The 18,207-nt window shown below is 39.9% G+C and overlaps 1 protein-coding gene and 1 long non-coding RNA gene across 3 annotated transcripts in view; one reads left to right on the forward strand and one right to left on the reverse strand.

Annotated features, from left to right (window-relative positions):
• LOC309337840 overlaps positions 1 to 18,207 on the forward strand; it is a 138,933-nt gene that overhangs the window by 87,671 nt on the left and 33,055 nt on the right. The window contains exon 5 of one of the 2 annotated variants that reach the window (XR_014154549.1): positions 4,488 to 5,446. The exons of the other annotated variant lie outside the window; for it this stretch is intronic. This is a non-coding gene — a long non-coding RNA (uncharacterized lncRNA). Of the gene's footprint in view, positions 1 to 4,487; positions 5,447 to 18,207 lie in introns of those variants that run through there. 2 annotated transcript variants of the gene reach the window in all.
• MUC5AC (mucin 5AC, oligomeric mucus/gel-forming) overlaps positions 5,042 to 18,207 on the reverse strand; it is a 61,160-nt gene continuing 47,994 nt past the window's right edge. The window contains exons 38-50 of the mRNA XM_081854671.1: positions 17,417 to 17,595; positions 16,773 to 16,842; positions 16,468 to 16,571; positions 15,638 to 15,669; positions 15,006 to 15,183; positions 13,919 to 14,023; positions 12,756 to 12,796; positions 11,378 to 11,500; positions 11,163 to 11,258; positions 9,597 to 9,716; positions 8,333 to 8,384; positions 7,286 to 7,397; positions 5,042 to 6,399 (exon numbers count right to left, since the gene is read on the reverse strand). Coding sequence (XP_081710797.1) covers positions 6,105 to 6,399; positions 7,286 to 7,397; positions 8,333 to 8,384; positions 9,597 to 9,716; positions 11,163 to 11,258; positions 11,378 to 11,500; positions 12,756 to 12,796; positions 13,919 to 14,023; positions 15,006 to 15,183; positions 15,638 to 15,669; positions 16,468 to 16,571; positions 16,773 to 16,842; positions 17,417 to 17,595 — 1,507 coding nt within the window. The 3' untranslated portion in view covers positions 5,042 to 6,104. The remainder of the gene's footprint in view (positions 6,400 to 7,285; positions 7,398 to 8,332; positions 8,385 to 9,596; positions 9,717 to 11,162; positions 11,259 to 11,377; positions 11,501 to 12,755; positions 12,797 to 13,918; positions 14,024 to 15,005; positions 15,184 to 15,637; positions 15,670 to 16,467; positions 16,572 to 16,772; positions 16,843 to 17,416; positions 17,596 to 18,207) is intronic.

Here is an 18,207-nt window from a genome sequence, read left to right on the forward strand (position 1 = left end):
ATATATAAAAGGATAGAGACTTCCGGGTTGGCACCATCGCCGAATGGCCGACTCCCACCGAGCTCCGGAGGGAGCCTGCTCGGCAGGGGCTGGGTTCTACCGCGTCGGCGTCGCGGGGACCCTCATAAACCATGGGCGCTGAAACCCATGGGCATGGTGACTCGGCGGGCACCGTTTGCGCCCCCCCGACCAGCGAAGGAGCCTTTTTAAAGGCTGCGGAGCGGGTGCCGGGGGGGGGGTGCTACGAGTCCTCCGCTTCCCCTACCGAGCGAAGCCGCATGCCATTTGGCGGAGAGCGCTGACTTCTTCCCTTGAAAATTCGGATTAAAAAGAACAACCCGTGAGTAATTGGAAACTGGACTTAAAAAGGGGAAAAAAATTAAATTCGGAGCGAGCAGGGGAGGTGCAAAAAGGAAGTCCGTCTCCTCCCTGTCGTAGAGGATTTAAAGCAAAGGATTTAACAACTAAGATCGAGTGCTACCTTATTTTGATAAAGTCACTAATTTCACGATGGAAAATTATAAAACTGGGCTGGAGGAGAAAAGTAGAACGTGAGCTAAAATGCAACCCCCCCCCCCGGGAACCGGGAGCGATCCACGAGAGTGCCGGGAGAGGAGAAACAGAGGCTTTGACAGCTGTCAAAGGAGCTGTCAAAGCTGAAGAATAAAAAGAGAACTTTGTTATGAGGACTTTGCCGGCTACATTTGTTACAAATTAGATATAAATTGTTTAAAACAAGGAATAACAAGTTACTTTGACTGTTGGGTGCGATCTGGAAGGAAACTGAGTTATTATAATCCCTCTAGAGGGGCTGTGGGACACTACAAGTATTGCTGGCATGGAATTTGAATTGGACTTTTTATCTCCTGGGAAACTGCAGAAATGGAACACTATTTTGTCTACAGAGGTCTCTACACTAAAGGAGACAATAGATTTATCTATTGAAGAATGGAAGGGACTTGACGTAAAGTTTTGTTCCTGAATAACAAAGCCTCTGTAGGGGATTTAGAAGCTTTTGGAATTGGAACATTTTTGCAGGAGAGCAGGAAAAGAAACTAGAGGAATTTGGGACATCCAGATTTGAAAGGTCTAAAGAAACAAAATTGGAGTTTTTACTCTTAAATACAGAGATCTGGATGGAAAAAATGGACCTTTTTGAGATAGAGCTTTTCCAAGATTGGACGCTTGAAACTAAAGATGATCAAAAAGACGGCAAAGACTATTAAAAAGACAGCAAAGTGGACTTGTGAAGGATTTCCGCCTAGATGTGGGATCTCCAGGATGACAACAGGCATTGATGGACATTGGGGAACGCAACCGGGAAAGGGGGGAGGAAAATTTGGAATCCAAAGGGTGTTAAATTATACTTTATTCTTTGTTCTATTTTCTTTTATTTTAATCTGTTCTGCATATTAAAGAGGGGAACTCGTGGAAGGGAGAGGGGTCGATTTTAGGGGAGGGAAAAACATTCTTAACATTGGGTTAACTATAATAAGTTTAAAATTTGGGGTAAGAACTTGCTGAATCTATTTGAAGGTATTGGAATACAAGAGGGGGTGGGGTGGGGAAGTCCTGGCAAGATGCTAATGAAAATAAGGTTATAAAATGGATGTTTTATTTCTTTTCTTTTTTTTGTTAATATTCGAAAATGTTCAATAAATATTATTAAAAAACAACAACAACAAAGTGTTAGGCTCCCAGGATATGGGTGCATATTGATCCAGGAGAAATTTGCATTAACTCCAACAGGTTGTGTCTGTCCTCCAAGAAAATAATGTCCTGAATCAGATCAACAAATCACAATAAACTTTGCACCCGTTTATTTCCGGGGGAAAAAAAACAAATATATAAAAGGATGTCACAGAGAGGAGGGAGAAAGGTTGTTTTCTGCTGCTCCAGAGAAGCGGACACAGAGCAATGGTTCCAAACTAGAAGAAAGAAGATTCCACCTAAACATTAGGAAGAACTTCCTGACAGTAAGAGCTGTTCGACAGTGGAATTTGCTGCCAAGGAGTGTGGTGGAGTCTCCTTCTTTGGAGGTCTTTAAGCAGAGGCTTGGCAACCATATGTCAGGAGTGCTCTGATGGTGTTTCCTGCTTGGCAGGGGGTTGGACTTGATGGCCCTTGTGGTCTCTTCCAACTCTATGATTCTATGATTCTATGAATCAGATAATATTCAGAGAGCTGCTGCCTGTTTCAGATACCTATCTGTAAAAATGAATACACAGCTTATGAGAAATCATGGGTAGCTGCAGAATCTTTATGCAAAAGCCTTGAGCATGAGATTCAGTTGTGCTCAGTCACAAGACCAATGTGGCTTAAAAACAAAGCTTTTATCCCACTACATTCACATACTTCCTTTTTGCCAAAAAAGTCAAGGTAGCCTCTACAGCTTTCCCTTCCCCCATTTTATCATCATAACCTTGTGAGTTGGGTTGGGTTGGGTTGGGTTTGGTTGAGTTGGGTTGGGTTGGGTTGGGTTGGGTTGGGTTGAGAGATAGTGGCTGGTCCAAGGTCACCCAGCTTCATGACTGAGTGGGAATTTGAACCCAGGTCTCCCAGCTCCTAATCCAAACTGCAACCATTGCACAACACCAGCTACAATGTGGAACACAATTTAGAACTACTGTTAAATCAATTTCTTTGGCAATAATTGAGTTGTTCTGGGTATCTGCTAGTGTAATGAGATTATGTCTGTTTAGAATATAATTATTTTGCCTAGTAAACCATTGGTTTTGAAATCTTGGCCCTGTTTTTTTGCTGATCTCCCTCAAATGGCTGTTCAGTACCAAGGATTACCCTGAGAAGATATATGTGCTGTCTGGAATAGACCTTTTCTATCAGACTTTGGTTTATTAAGTTTAATATATAATTGAATCATAAAGCGGTCCGCTTTCAGACAATTCTTTTTGAAATGTGACACTGTGGTAAATTGTGTATGCACTGCCCTCTAGTGCCCTTCCACCAGCATGTGATGGAAACATCTTTTGGAAATTTTTTGCTTGATATGTACAGTGCACTAACGGTATTGCTAACTCCTTTCACCAGAACAGCTCAAGAGCTGTTTGTTAAAAACAAATTGTACATTTAAAACTTTTTAAAAAAAAATATTCAAAATTTTAACAAGACATATTATCCAAAAACATATCATCCTTGTTTCCCCCCCATTTTTCCTCCCTCCCCCCCAAAACCCACCCACCCACACCCCACCCCTTACTTCCCTCAGTTCCAGTCTTTGGTTTCTCTAAGAATGCTGTTTTCTGCATGTTACAAAGTTGTATAGATACTCAAACTATTTAGCTGATTATTGTCAATAAAAAGTTTGTGAATATTTATTCAAAACCTGACAAGGAGTCCAGTTCGCTTTGTTGCGTCTTCAGATACTTTGTAAAGGGTTCCCATTCATCCTTAAAGTCACAGTTATCCTTGTCCCATAGCTTATATGTCAGTTTTGCCAGTTCTTCATAGTCCATCAATTTTTCTTGCCATGATTCTTTAGTTGGGGTTTCTTCAGTCTTCCATCCATGTGCTACCAGAAGTCTCGTGGCCGTTGTCGCATACATGAAGATGTTTTTCAACTTTTTTGGCAGGTCTTTCCCTACAATCCCTAATAAAAATGCTTCGGGTTTTTTAACAAATGTTAAATGGAACATTTTCTTCAATTCGTTGTATATCATTTCCCAAAATTTTTTAATTACCTTACAATCCCACCACATATGATAAAATGTCCCCTCCTTTTCCTTACACTTCCAACATATATTTGAACTAGTTTTGTACATTTCCCCTAACTGCACTGGTGTTATGTACCACCTGTACAGTATTATACTGTATTGTTTTAATTAGTGTTTTTATAGTTGTTTTGATTTTGTGTGGAGTGCCCTACCTGGGTGGATGGAGCAGCCAAGTAATTTTCGTTGTGCCCGAGAGGGGGCAATGACAATAAAGATTATTATTATTATTATTATTATTATTATTACATCATTTTCATGTAATTCTCCTTCAATAGGGAACAATCTGTAAATTTTAAGTCAGTTTTCCATAATTTAACCCAATCTTCCATCATAATGTTGTGACCTACATCTTGTGCCCATTTAATCATAACTGATTTTACCTCTTCATCTTTCGTCTCCCATTCTAATAGTATGCTGTATGCGGCCTTCAGTAGTTTCACTTTCCCTTCAATCACTTCCATTTGAAACCTAGATCTAGTATAACTAAATCCTTTCTTGCTGTCTTCTTTATGTGTTTCATATAGTTGTCGATAATGCAACCAACTCTGAAAGTACATTTAAAACATTTAATGCATTTCTTCCTACAACTGTATCTGGATTGACATCTGGTCTGTGTTGCCTAAACCCGAGACACCTTGCTTGTGACTAAGGACACATCAAGGCTGTCACTGTTTCACAGGTAGAATTAAATCACATACTGGATTTGGCACTATTTCACATCAATTCTGCATCCCAAAAATGTTGGTCATTTTGCAGTAAGGAAAGTGAAAGGAAAATGCTTTGGAAACTGTGCGATAATAATGGCTTGCTGGGATGCTTCATAACCTCCACAGAAACAAATGAGAATGAATGCTAATGCTGCATAAACTCCATGAGAACTTTGTGCAAGCAAATCAGGATGGATGCTCAATAAACAGAATGTTTGGAAATCAGCAAGAACTCAGCAGCAGACAGTATGTACTCCAAATAAACTTCTTAACTTTCAGTATAAGATGCAAGCTTCATCAGTTCACAAAGATCTTTAGTTGTTTTGGTGTGGTCTTTTTTTTAATGCAGTGGCTTTTAAATTGCTATATTTGGGTGAGCAGTGACCAATATGCGAACTGGTCCAGTTGACATCTGAGCTATGGGGGTCTGGCATAACAGCTATGGCAGAATTGTGATCACGTGTACTGCTATGCCAGGATTGTGGTCATTATACTTCTGAGGGAAAACAGTGGCTGCTGGTCAAACTGAATGACACATTGAATTGGTGTACATCACAAAGGCAGATCAGAGTAGTAAAAAAATAAACTGAATGACACAACAGGTGCAAAATGCTAAAATTTTATTAATCATTGAAACTGTTCTCTTTAAGAAACAAATAAAAACAGCAAAAGGTAAAGATATCCCTCAACCAGGCATCATTTGACAGATGGTGCTAATACAGAAGAAAATAGTCTATTTTCCAGAAACAAATAAATAGTAATGGTACAACATTAAAAAATAATTCATTGTCCTAGAACAGAATTTATATTATTGATATTTACTACTTTAGTTTAAAAAGTTCTTCATATGACAATTCGGCAAATATATCTATATATCTTATGTTCATTTTGTAAACATTTATATTTTAAAAAATCCAGATCTTCATACAATTAATATGCTGATGATATCATGTAAACAGTCTTCTTCAGCAGCAGCCATACTTCATGGGGAGTTTTTTTGTACAAAAATAGATCTACAAATAATATCTGAGTATTATAGCCCCACAGCCTTTGAGAGGTTGAAGTTTGTAGAAAAAGGAACTTGGGGAAAAAACACAAAAAAGCCTGACCAAGTTATGAAAGTGAGATCTAACTTTTGCAAAGGTGATAGAGAACAGACCATGTTGACCAATGGAACTGTAATGGAACTGGACACTATGAGTAGCTCTTTCTGCTCCAAAGTTATGGCTGGCTTGTGCTACTTGGTGGAGGAAATTCTTCTGGGTGTATTAGAAATGCCAGTGTCTGTACCAATGCTTTGTTAATATTGGCATCATAACTACACAAGAGTTCAAGCTAAAATCCTTTTTTTTGTCTCCCACCCTAACCTTTTATCATGCCAAATACTTTCCTCTCCAAGTTATTTGTAACTGCACAGTGTAGTCTCACAAAGGCCTTGCCCCAAGAAAAGTGTCACCTAGAATTTCTAATTGTTTGGCACCCCAAAGAAAAGAAAATACTTTTCTGCCAAGAGTAGATTTAGAAGAAGAGAAATTCATCTGTATGTTCAAGTTGCTGCCTTGGATACTTTTTATTTCAAAACAGCAAGATTCATTTTAATTTATCTTCTGTTAATTATTGGTGTTGGTCATTTAAAAAATGTCTAGGTCAGTCCTGGCTCCTGTTTTTATTTCTGGCCAAGCTGCTGTTCTTCTTGCTGCTGCTGCTGCTGCTGCTGCTGCTCTTCCTGCTGCTGCTGTTGCTGCTGTTCTTCCTGCTGCTGCTGCTGTTCTTGCTCTCCTGGTGTTGGGCTGGGCTTCACATCACATAGATTGGTCACACACTCACATGAGTCAACATGGATGTATGAATATTCAATGGTGGAGCGATCAGGGCACATCAGTGTCACTTGCCTCTTGCTGGTTTTGCTTTCCTTACAGCATGCACATGTGTGATCCAATGTGTTAGCCTCAGAAGAGTATCTAAGAGAAAACAAAGAAGGTTTTAGCTGCTGCAGAATCAAGTCCACCACTCACACCAACCCACAGTGCCATCATTCTGCTTTTGTTTGTATTGGAACAATCAGTCTGACATGGTTCATTTAGAATAGACTGAGTACTGGTGTCCACTTAATTCTATTGCCTGCTGTCACACCTAAGTTTGCATTAGAGATAAATTGAGTTTTTGGGGAAGAATTTTTAAATACTGGGCCTACAAGTACCATTGTTTGAGTAAACAATCACTCTCAATATTATGGCCCACCTCAAACTCCACAACAAACTTATATACAAATGGTAAGATCACAATATAATCTATCACACTGCCTCCATGCTTTGAAAAGTGGGTATATTTCCTGGGCCAATCTCCCTCTATCATACCATTGAATATTAACAATTCCCTCTGCCTTACAACATGGGCTAAACAAAGCTCTGAATAATTACATCTATGATCTTTAGACAGACGGGAGGTACCTCTGGCTAAGAAAATATCTGGTTCCAGAATCTGATTGTAATGGGTGTACAAATTTACATCTTTTACTCCCATATGTGCGTTAAAATCCCCTGCAATGATAAACACTGCAGTAGGATATAGGGACTCCAAAGATTCTATATAGTTCTCTAGGTCTATCCAGATAGTATTTACAGTAGTTTTTGTTGTTGTTGTTGTTTTGACAAGAAAGTGAATTGCCTGATGTCACCTGTCAAATGAGTACATAATTGAGCTCAAAAATGAAGTGCTCTGCTTCCCAGCACAATTTTCCATGTCTTGCTAACCTGGACTTCAACTGAATGACCCCTGGACTATTTATTGGGTTTTAGAGTTTTAGAGTTCCCCGGGGGAGGCAGCAATGCCCATTTTTCTACTTACATTGAAGAACTGCCACAGTGGCCTTCGCAGTACCGTAATTCGACAGGTTCAGTAGCTTCACATCCATTATGTCTGATGAGACTTGTGCTGTTCTTTGGAATACAATCTCCCGCTGTGAGAGGGGAGAACAACCAAAAACAAAAACCATCATAACTGTGTGCTGACAAATACTGCTTAACAGAAGACTGAGTAGGGTAAGGTGGTGTGTGAGTGCACATGTGCAAACTGTCGAAACTGGCAAGGAAAAATGAATTGTAGGTCCAGGGCTTTTTTTTTCAGCTGGAACTCACTGGAACTCAGTTCTTGCACCTCTCAGGTGGGCACCATTGCCATTATAAGAGAACAAGGGAGGTATTCAGGCTGAGTTCTGGCACCTCTTTTTCTAGAAAAATAGCACTGGGTAGGTCCATCATAATAAGAACCCACTTCTTGATGCACTGGAATGTCAGGATGGGAGGAAAGAACATGATGAACTCCTGTACTGATCTAGCCTAATGCCACTAGCATGTTTTGACAAAGAAGCCTGTGCTATACATTTGACCACAAAGACTTCTCGCTCCACAGTACTAGTCTCGATGTTCACACCTATGCTGCAAAGGTGCAGAGGAAAATCTTAGCACTTTCTCTCTGCACAGATAATTTATTGGCTCACTTCCTGCCTGACCGTAGCAAATATAGGCAAAAACACAGTCTACTGCAGGGGTGTGGAACTTTTTGTAGAGGGCCTTTTCCCCTCAAGCATAATCTGTTGGGACTACATATTGGTGGTAGTGGGCCAGAGTCAAAAGTGGGTAGGGCTTGAGACAAAGGTAAGGGAGGGGCACAGCTTTCCCTCTCTTTCTAACACACTTTTCATTCTCTCTCTCTCTCCCTTAAACCCTTTCCCCTATTTTTCTCCTCCTTGCCACCCATGTGAAATTAAGTTATGGACCACATGAAATAAGGACGTGCACAGGTAGTGCCACAGATTGCCCACCCCCTGCTCTCGTACATTGTGGGGGGTTTTTTGGTGTGCAGGCTTATTTTAACAATTTTGTCATAACTTACGTGGAGGTCCGCACACCTTGCAGCAGCCATCTTCACTCAGTCTCACATTCTCCTGAAAAACCAAAATGGGTTAGATGAATTTACAGATAACCTAAACGATTATTATTCTCTGAACAAATGCAGTTTCTTTGTGGCCATGAGAGACCTTCGCCATTGCCAGGACTCCCTGGAAAAGTGTGCACAAAGGCAGGTAAACAATATTTGGGCCCATAGACTCCAAAGCACATTGTCTCCCACAATACAGTTAATACCTTCTATTAATTTTAAGCACTGTAATTGGGATGCTTGAAGATTTTTACTGGGCTGCATTTTTAAGCACTAATGCAAAGATTAGAACACAGATAGCATTCTTTTTTTGCAGTTTTCTGAATTGTGATGCATTTCTGCACTTAAAAACCATGTAAAATGTATATTTCAGGTTAGAATACGTACAAAAATGTTTATGTGCACATTTGGGGTAAACTAATCTCTTAATGAATAATTCATCACCTGTTTATTAGAAGCTATACCTTAAATTTCTTACTGTACACAGCATTGCCAACTATTATACAATTCTGTGTAGTAATGCTCCTACTCTCTCCTGCTTGGTATTTTGCTTCATCTTATTTACTATCCTTAGTCTGTCTAGGTTCCTTTAGTTTTGATTTATTGTTGTATTATGGTATCATTGAAAATTAATATTTTAATGAAATGCATACAAAAGGATGTATTTTAAGGAGAAATGTATACAATATTTTGTGGGGGAAATGCATATTTACATGTGTTTAATAATGATGATGATAATGATAACAACAATAATAATAATCCACTTTTTAAAAAATTCCCTCCCCGCAATAATAATCCACTTGATACAGAATCAGGATGAAACACTTATTAAAGAATACATGTGAAACTGACATGGACCAAAATTAGACTATTTATACAGCCCTAAACAACAATTATATAACTACACGAGCATTTCATTTAGCATTTACAGTATCTAGTGAATCACACTTCTCAGATTGCATTAAATAAAGTAGGGAACTGAAGAGATATATGAACAGGAACTTGATAAGGGCCCAAGTCTGACTCTGTTAATTTAGGCTTGGTTTAGGACCCTTGCCTATCATAATAATTCCAAACTACCTAAACAAACCCATATGATTTATGCATTTTTTTAAAAAACAACAACATACCCTCATCCAGCTTTCTTAGATAAACCCTGATCTCACTGAGTAGATAATCTAACAGACACAAAGACTTTTGATCATATTGGTAAACTTACAGGTGGGCAGTTAAGTGGAGCGCAGGGTCTTTTGGTAGGGACAGGAATATACTGGTCCTCAACCAATTCACATTCATAAGTTGTGCAGTTGTTTCCTGGATGATGCCAAATCTCCCCAGGCTGAAAAAAGTCAGAGTTATAGTTATGTTATTAGAAGCTGACACGTGATTTTTATGTCCTTCAAGGGGCTTTGATTGTATCACTAAGATAATACAGATAGGGTAAAAAAGCAAAGGAAATTTATGATAAATTTACTATAATAAGGAAAGGTCATTATGAAAACTATGTGGGAAAGAATATAGCTTTCATATTCACAGCTAGGTTTGCTTGCCTCCACTCAGCTCTACTGAGCTACCTTTATCAAACTCTAACAGACCATGTCCTCTGCTTTTGCCATCTGTTTTCATCATTGTGCATATTACACAGATGAAGGAAGGAAGAAACCCCATGTGGATTTGTTGATACAATTGAGTGCCTTCTTTCATTGCTTCATGGTCTCTAGTTGTCTCAAATGCACAAATACACACATTCTCTCTCTCTCCATGCCTATCTTCATGACAAACTGCACTGTGAAACAGTTTGGCATCACTTTGCTAAATGTGACTTCATTGGCCTCCCTGACACAAGGATTTGACCATATATAAACCCTTTAGCTCAGGCACGTGGAGTCGGAATTCTACCCCCAGATACTCATGACTGTGTTCTGTCAAGAGAAACAGATTGTGTGATCAAATATCTGAAGGCATAGCTTGGTCACATGTGGCATCTTACTTTCAAGCATTCTCTCTGGAGTGGGATGGGTTCAAGTAGTGGATGACCACATGCTTCCCACACTTTATGGGGAGGGTGGTAGGTCAGTGGCAGAGCTTCAGCCACAGACTCAATCCCATGCATCTCCAAGTAGGGCTGAGGGAGAGCCCTGCTTAAAAATTTGGGGGTTTTCCCATTAAGAAGGTTGGGAGAGAACATAGGCTGAGTGGTACCGAAAAAGGAAAAGAAATTCTGGAGAGCCAGTGAGTTTAGACAGTTCTGAGCTAGACTCGGTCAGGCTCGGTAGAAGGCAGTAGAAGGCTCCAGGTTCAATTGCTGGCACCTCTCAGGGATTTCAGGTTGCAAGTCTAAGACTTAGGAGAGTCCTTTCTAATCAGACTAGGCAACACTAGGCTATATTCATTAATAAAGCTACAATAAAAACTACACTTCAAATTAAAATAAGGCATTGGTATCTCCTTCACAGAATGTGGGGAGTTAATACAACATTGGCTATATGGGCCAACCATCTGATAGGGCAGCTTCTTTTTTCTCCCTTTTTTCTATTTTTATATAGCACAAAGTTTCACAAGCCAAAAAGATTTATACTAAAGATTTGCACTCAAAACATCCAATGGAGCAGAAAAAGGCAATGGTAGGAAAAGATAACTATGGGAATTTAAATGCAGATCTATTAATTATTGCTTCAGTTAATATCATTCATGGCCTCTAGTAAGCTTCCACTCCAAGCATGAGAAACACAAGTATGACAGAACATGAGATTGCATGTATGGGTATTCATAAAACATCAGCTACCTTGATAACCTGAACACTGGATCCCTCTTTTATAACACATGCTACCGCTGAGCATTTACCACAGCATTGCCCAGGGATTTCCTTGTATTCTTGGGCCTGTATTTGAGAAAATATGGAAAGAGATTCATAAGATCAAGGAGGTGAAATAGTTAGGTTTGCAGATAAATTCCTGAAAAGCTGGCAATTTGCAAAAACAGTTTGTAACACTAACTTACCACTGGGCAGTTTTTGTCACATGCTTGTGACACACATTCCACCGTGTTTATTTGGCTTTCTGGATCTTGCTCAACAGAACATCTGCACGTTTCACAGAGGCCTCTTGGAACAACTGCTCCAGGCTAAAGAAGGGCAGAGGAGAAATGGTCCTAAATAATTCTAAACTGTTTTCATAAATCAGAAATATCACAAATGTATGCAACTGGTCTTCCTCCACCAACAGAAAGCCCATTGACCCAGCATAGGCTTCCATAAGTGTCATGAGCACGGAAGTGATTCAGTGATTCTCTCCTGCTATAGCTTCCTGCACCACCTGCCATGTTGTTCTGTGGGGTTCCCCAACCCTTTGAAGCATATTTGGGGCTTGGGAGGGGGGCAAGTGACACACTAGTAGGGGTAAAAACTGTAATTTGCTTTTCTTTCTGTTTTGCTGACAGAAGCACCCACTGGATCATAGAGCTTTCTGTCAGTGAAGGATCACCAATTGGATGCAGCTTCTTCATTTAATCTTGAGTATACAAGCTCATTTAATTCTAAGAATGCTTGAAAATGTGTGGATTGTCTTGCTTCATCTAGCTCAGGATTCTTTGAAAGAACCCCAGCAACCAGCAGGCCCCCTTTCAACTTATGAACCAAGGTGGTTTTTTCTTTCTACCGGGATGCATAAATGTTTCCATGAAAGGGGTATATTTATCTATGGGTTGTGGAATGGATTTGGAATTGTTAATCTGGGATGAAAAAGAAATGTAGGGTTTCTAGTCCCTTCCTGTTGATCTGAACTGATAGGCAACTTATTTAAAGGGGGGGGGGAATTCTGCACCTTAATGCAGGATACACTGAGAATTCTCTTGGATGCTAAAGTATTTCTATTGTGAAAGCTTATAATTCATAGTTTGAATCAAAGGAAGATATGCAGGGTTTTTCCAGTAACATCATAACTTCTAAAAGCTTTCATGGAGGGCTAAGCACACTCACTATTAATCCACATCAATCAGAGGCACCATCTTCTGAAGCACGTTGAGGGCAAAGATGCAATGTCCTGACATTGCGAGCACAACATTACACAACATGCCAACATTGTTTCATTCCCAACTCCACCAATATGGGGGGCCGGCCCCCTCAACAACAAAAAGACACCGAGGGGGCCCACAGTGCCTATGGCATCAATCATTTTTGTGCAGATCATTTTCTTACTAAATAATCTTATTTTATTTTTAAAATAATGCTTTATGTATATTTCTTTTTTTTATTGGTTTGTGTAATCTAGTTTTGCTTTATTCAGACGTGGACTGTTTTTGTGAGCAAGTGATTTATACATTTACCAAACAAACAAACAAATTATTGCTTCTAGCATTCATTATTATAAAATGTACTTACTTTGTAGAATATGTCTTTGTCAATACAGCCGGGTATTTTCACTGTAAAACAGAAAGGTGCAATGGAATGAATCTTAAAATTTTATTTTCAGTGATAAGAATGGAATATTGCTGTGTATGCTACAGAGTATGCATTTTAAATGCAGGTAAAACACATTCTCAGCCACAGGCTCAAATAATTCTGGAAATGGTAATTTGCCAAGGATTCTGGGAATTGTAGCTCTGTGAGAGGTAAACTAATGTTACCAGGATATATAGTGTGTCCAGAACCTTTGAAGGCAAACAAGGAAGTACCAATATAGCTGTGATTCAAATGGTTTCTTGATGAGTGTGCAATGGGTTCTTCCAGTAGAGTTGTTTGAGGAATTCAGTCTTTTAGGAAGTCCAATACAAACTAACCTGATGTGCACCACTCATACTAATGCACAGATCAGAATTTAACTATCCACCAGATTTCAAACTTCACTGAAAGCCACAGTAATTTGAATATTTCAAAAGATACATTTACATACATATTTTGAGAGAAATGTATATCCTAAATAATATATGGTTTGGGAGAAAATTTGTTTAGTAAATGTAAACAGGTATTTAAATTTGAACATCCATGGTGATTTCATCTGAAAATGCAGGTCAGCACGGAAATGGGATGGTATGGGTTTATGGGTACACACATGTGAAAGTGATGTGGGCAGGAAGTGGATGGATCCACCTTAATGTCTACTCCTAGTAAGCATGCCAGGATCAAGTACACAAGCAGTAAGGATTCAGCTTGAGGTTCTGCAAACCCTGCCTTATGCAGGTTTGCAGAAATGTGTGTGTATATGTTACAAAATATCCTCTCCCAAAAGAAAATCTTACAAAATACCCCTGTTGCAAAAGAAGCCCCAACAAAACTGGGACTTGCAGCTTAATTGACCAGCTTCTCAGCAGATATGAGATATATAACAAATAAAGTATTTGCTTCTTCAGAACAATTTCAGGATTCTTGCAACAGAAAATAAAAACAGTTGAAGAGGCAAAATGGCCACTGGAATGCCAGCTCATAGCATGGGAGGTGGGGATGGAATATGACTCATCTGGAGGGTGGGGAGTTGTAGAGAGAGAGGAAGAGAGAGGGAAGGGGGAGGGGAGAGAAGTTTCAAATACTCCTGTTTCAGTTCTTACCACAAGTGGCTTTAATGCAGCAGTCTCCTGGCAGCTTTTGTTGTTTTAATTCATATCCTACTGGACAGGTCTCAACGGATTCAGGACAGTAACTAGTGTTGCATACTATATAAGACCAAAAAAAAAAAAAAAAAAAGCCATAAAAGAAAGTCAGGATATTTTCATTATAACAAGAACATACAGGGCATCTTTCAACACTCCAGTTATGTCCAGAGAAACATCTGCTTCCATTATAACAAGAACATTATAACAAGAATGTCTGAAGAAGAGGTGTGAATCTCTACAGGATGTTTTCAGGCTCCAACTCCTAGCCCCTGTGGCCAATGGAGATGCAGTCTAATAACAGCTGGAGGGCCACAGGTTGCCCAACTCTGCCCACCAGCACTCATGTAGTATGGATAGATTAACCACTATGCCACATGATTTGTGGCACAGGGCTTCAGTCCAATTGTAAGACCTCCTGTGGTGTAACTAATGGGAATTTACCTAAGTGGAAAAGGTACACATTTGGAAGTGGTTGCTTTGAGCTATTCACAATGGATTGCATCCGATATTGCAGAAGCAGAAGGAAATTAAGCATAATGGACCTTTCCCTTTTGCCTCCTCCCTCTTCAATCCCCCGTACCCACACAAGCCTCTTAAGCCAATAGGCTGAGAAGTGATAGCCTCATCTACTAGACAGCATGGGATATGTGGGGTAGTCACCTTGAAACTCACCAGGGGAAAGGACAAGGTATGTATGTATGTATGTATGTATGTATGTATGTATGTATGTATAAAGAAGATTATGTCATTTGCAGTTTCAGTAGGAGGAAAGAATCACCCAAAAATGGGCAGAGAAAACTAACATTGGTACAAGATTTCTCCAACTGATTCTGGGCATTCCCACCCTCTCACTCAGATCACATTGCCCATAGTATTTAGCAGTCCCCCCACCATCAGCCCCGGAAAAAGGCTTTTTAGGAGGATGCAGGAGGTAGAAAGGAAGGGAAGGGGAAGATCGGTCGTGTGAGCTGTCTTCCGCTCATGCAGCACCGGATTGAAGCATGATATATTTTGTTTCAAACAGGCAAGAGATTGTACTTACCACATTTCATCTGAGGACAGCATTTATCTTCAGGTGTTGTGACACTGACAGGCACAAAGCCTTCAAATTCACAGCGTTCTCGGACAGGTGTTGCACATATCTTTGGTGTACACTGCACTTTAAGAGTATATTTTTCACAAGTACACTCCTGGCAGTTGCTGATCCAGCTTGCTCCAGGCTGCAAAAAAATAATTTTAAAAATTGTATTTAAAAGAAAATAAGATACATCATCCCTAAATTTGCCTTGTCAGAGATCATGTCAGAAAGAGTGCCATCAACATATATCAAGGCTGTAAATACTTAGCTGAATAATCAGTTTAATTACTTACTCAATTATTTTTTTACAGAAAGGGTGCCTCCAATTAATCGGCTGATTAAAGCCATAATAATTACTGTACAATCAGGGGGACGGGACGGGACGGGACCATAGATGCATCTTAAAAGAGGCACTCTGTACTGAGTGAGACCCCTCACCTTCTGTTCTACTCAATTCACTACATCATAGTTGTAGCGCCCCCTAGGCTTGGCACCCAGCACAGGGGAACCAGTTGTGCTGCCCTGAATTGGCCTCTGCTCCCAACACCTTCTGAGGTGACCCATCTACATTTCATGAAGTACATATTTTTAGTTACCTCTTTGGGCATCCCGTCTGGTCCAGTACAACCTGAAAGAAATGTAATAACAGAGATTTTTTGCACTGCTGTTCCTCAAGAGTCCTGGAGCAAATTTAGCTACCTGAGCAAACAGGCCACAGCGCCATCTGGCATTGTTATGTGGGTCAAAGGGCAGTGTAAAGGTGCTGGGACTGTGAGGTGCTGCCGAGACTGAACTGTACCAGAAAGAACAACAAAAGTTCTTATGGTGCCTTAAAGACTAAACAACTCTGTGGGAGGAATTCAACATAGTGCTAGTTAAGTCAGCATAAGCATTTCTTGACTCCTTCAGAGCCAGATGCAGGGTTGCATGGAGGGAGGAGAAACAGGGAATGCCTTGCTGCATTGGTGGAATACCTTGTGCAGGCTTCTGCTAGCACGGCTCATTCATTGAATCCTGCCTGTCATTTATAATTATTTAAGCTGCTGCAAGATTCTTCGGCTATTTTTGTTGCAACAGACTAACATGACTATCCCTCTGGAAGTTGTGGGCATGAAAGTTGTATCTACAATAGCCGGGGATGTCATGTTTGAAGGATACATGGAAATTCCTCATTGTATCAAGACTCCATTTCCTTCTGAAACTCGTGCAAGGTGACCACTGATCACATAGCATTCTCTTGAGTGATTATTACTGCTTATTGAGTTTCTGGAAATCACTTTCTCTTGGGTTTCTAAGGGTGCTTCTGTCTCCCTGCTGAGGCTACCTAGATTAGGCTGACCTGAATTGCAGCTGAGGGAACCCTCCACTCCATATAGTGTTGCTGCAGTGTGGTACTCTCTTCTGTCCTTGAAACAAAAACACTTACCACATTGTTCTACACAGATATCATTGTAGGAGTTGAAGAGCTTGGTTCCAGGAGCACAGAAGCAACCTTCAACTATGCCAGTGCCATTATACTGACTAGCCCTGCTGCAGAAAGAAAGCATGGGTTACGGTCATACAGCACCCTTTTGCATTGTGAAAATTCAGTCTGTGCCTTGAATCATCAGCACTGTTAAGAGCGTGATGACTCTGAATTGAGTTCAAATCCAGCATGCTATTGACTACATAACACTGGCTCCAACAACTGGAGTGAAACAGACCTAAACAGAGATTCTGTTCTTTCCTTACCTATTATCACATGTGGGAGGGTTGATAGGGCCACATGGGTCATATACTTTGCCTTCAGGACAGCTGTATGCTAAACATGGTGAGAAAAATAAACCAAGGTGAACATAAAGACATACTTCGATACACTTTACATTTACAGCTACTGCAGCTACAGTATGACTTTCCCCACACTCTCTCCTTTTACTGGTAGTTACTGGCATGGGAGGGTCTCTTTGTTAAAAAGAAGCAAACAGAAACCGACACCCTAAAATTCTAGCCACATTTCAACATGTTTAGTTGCCATATATTCTGCTTCTATTCATATAATTGTTTTTATTAGATATGCTTCCTGTGAACATGATGGCACATTCCTGTGATCCTAAAGACAGAACACTATACTTAAATGAACCAGAAGGGCCCAGACTCTAGATCTCATTTGGACATCTGCCCTCTTAAAGCCTCAGTAAATGTATAGCTGAAGAGGTTCTCAAAGGCTGAGAATGTCCTCTCATCTTTCTGTATTTTAGTCATTAAACTACAATTCCCTAAGATGGATCTATTTACAAAAATAAAACTGACACATGCAAAGTATTTAATGAACAAGGCTCCCATGGCTGTATAATTTGTGGAGAAACTGTGGCATTGATTAACACTCCAGTACTTACGGCATGAACCATTAGTCTTCGCTCTCCAGTCAATGCAAACACCTTTAGAGGCACAGAGTGAAGCATATATCTCTAAGCCTGAACACTGCATGGTGGTATTGACTATGTGGCAAGAATCAAAGGAGCAACCTTGGTGGAAGGGCTTTGGAGGTATGATTTGATGGCAATCAGAGAAGACTCTGTAAAAAAAATAAAATCACAAAGACATAATAATCAGGGAAGACTCCGTAAAAGATATCATAAACACTTGACATGAACATACATTTTTGAATATGACTATTTTCACTTCTGGGATTTGAAGAGCTGGAAAACAGGATTTTTTAAAAAGGTTTCTCAGGACTGAATGTTCATTATGGTATAGAATTTCACGCACATGAAATTCAGCTTTCACTAATTTCAGTTATATTCACAACAGAATTGTAGCTTTCTGGAAGAAAGATGTGGTATGGTGCAAAACAAGTCTGCTTTAAATGCACAGCAAATGAGTTGATTGCATCAAAGGTCTCCCAGGAGCCTTTAAAAAAAAGGGTTGTCGCAAACTAACTTTCAAACAAAGTTTCACAAGCCAAATTTCCAATAACAATAGTATTATAACTTAGGGTTGCCATACACCTGGAATTTCCCGGATATAGCTGGGATTCGGTCAACAACGTTTGTATCCAAATTTTCACTTTTTGAAATATGGCAACCCTATTATAACTGTAAATTGATTTTTTTCGGTGAATTTGTGGGTTTGATATGCAGGCTTGAAGAAATGTGAAGCTAGATGTGTTAAGACACCCTCCGCCCCG

The sequence above is a fragment of the Podarcis erhardii genome, assembly GCF_964252035.2.
Source record: "Podarcis erhardii genome assembly, chromosome: 1".
NCBI lineage: Eukaryota > Metazoa > Chordata > Lepidosauria > Squamata > Lacertidae > Podarcis > Podarcis erhardii.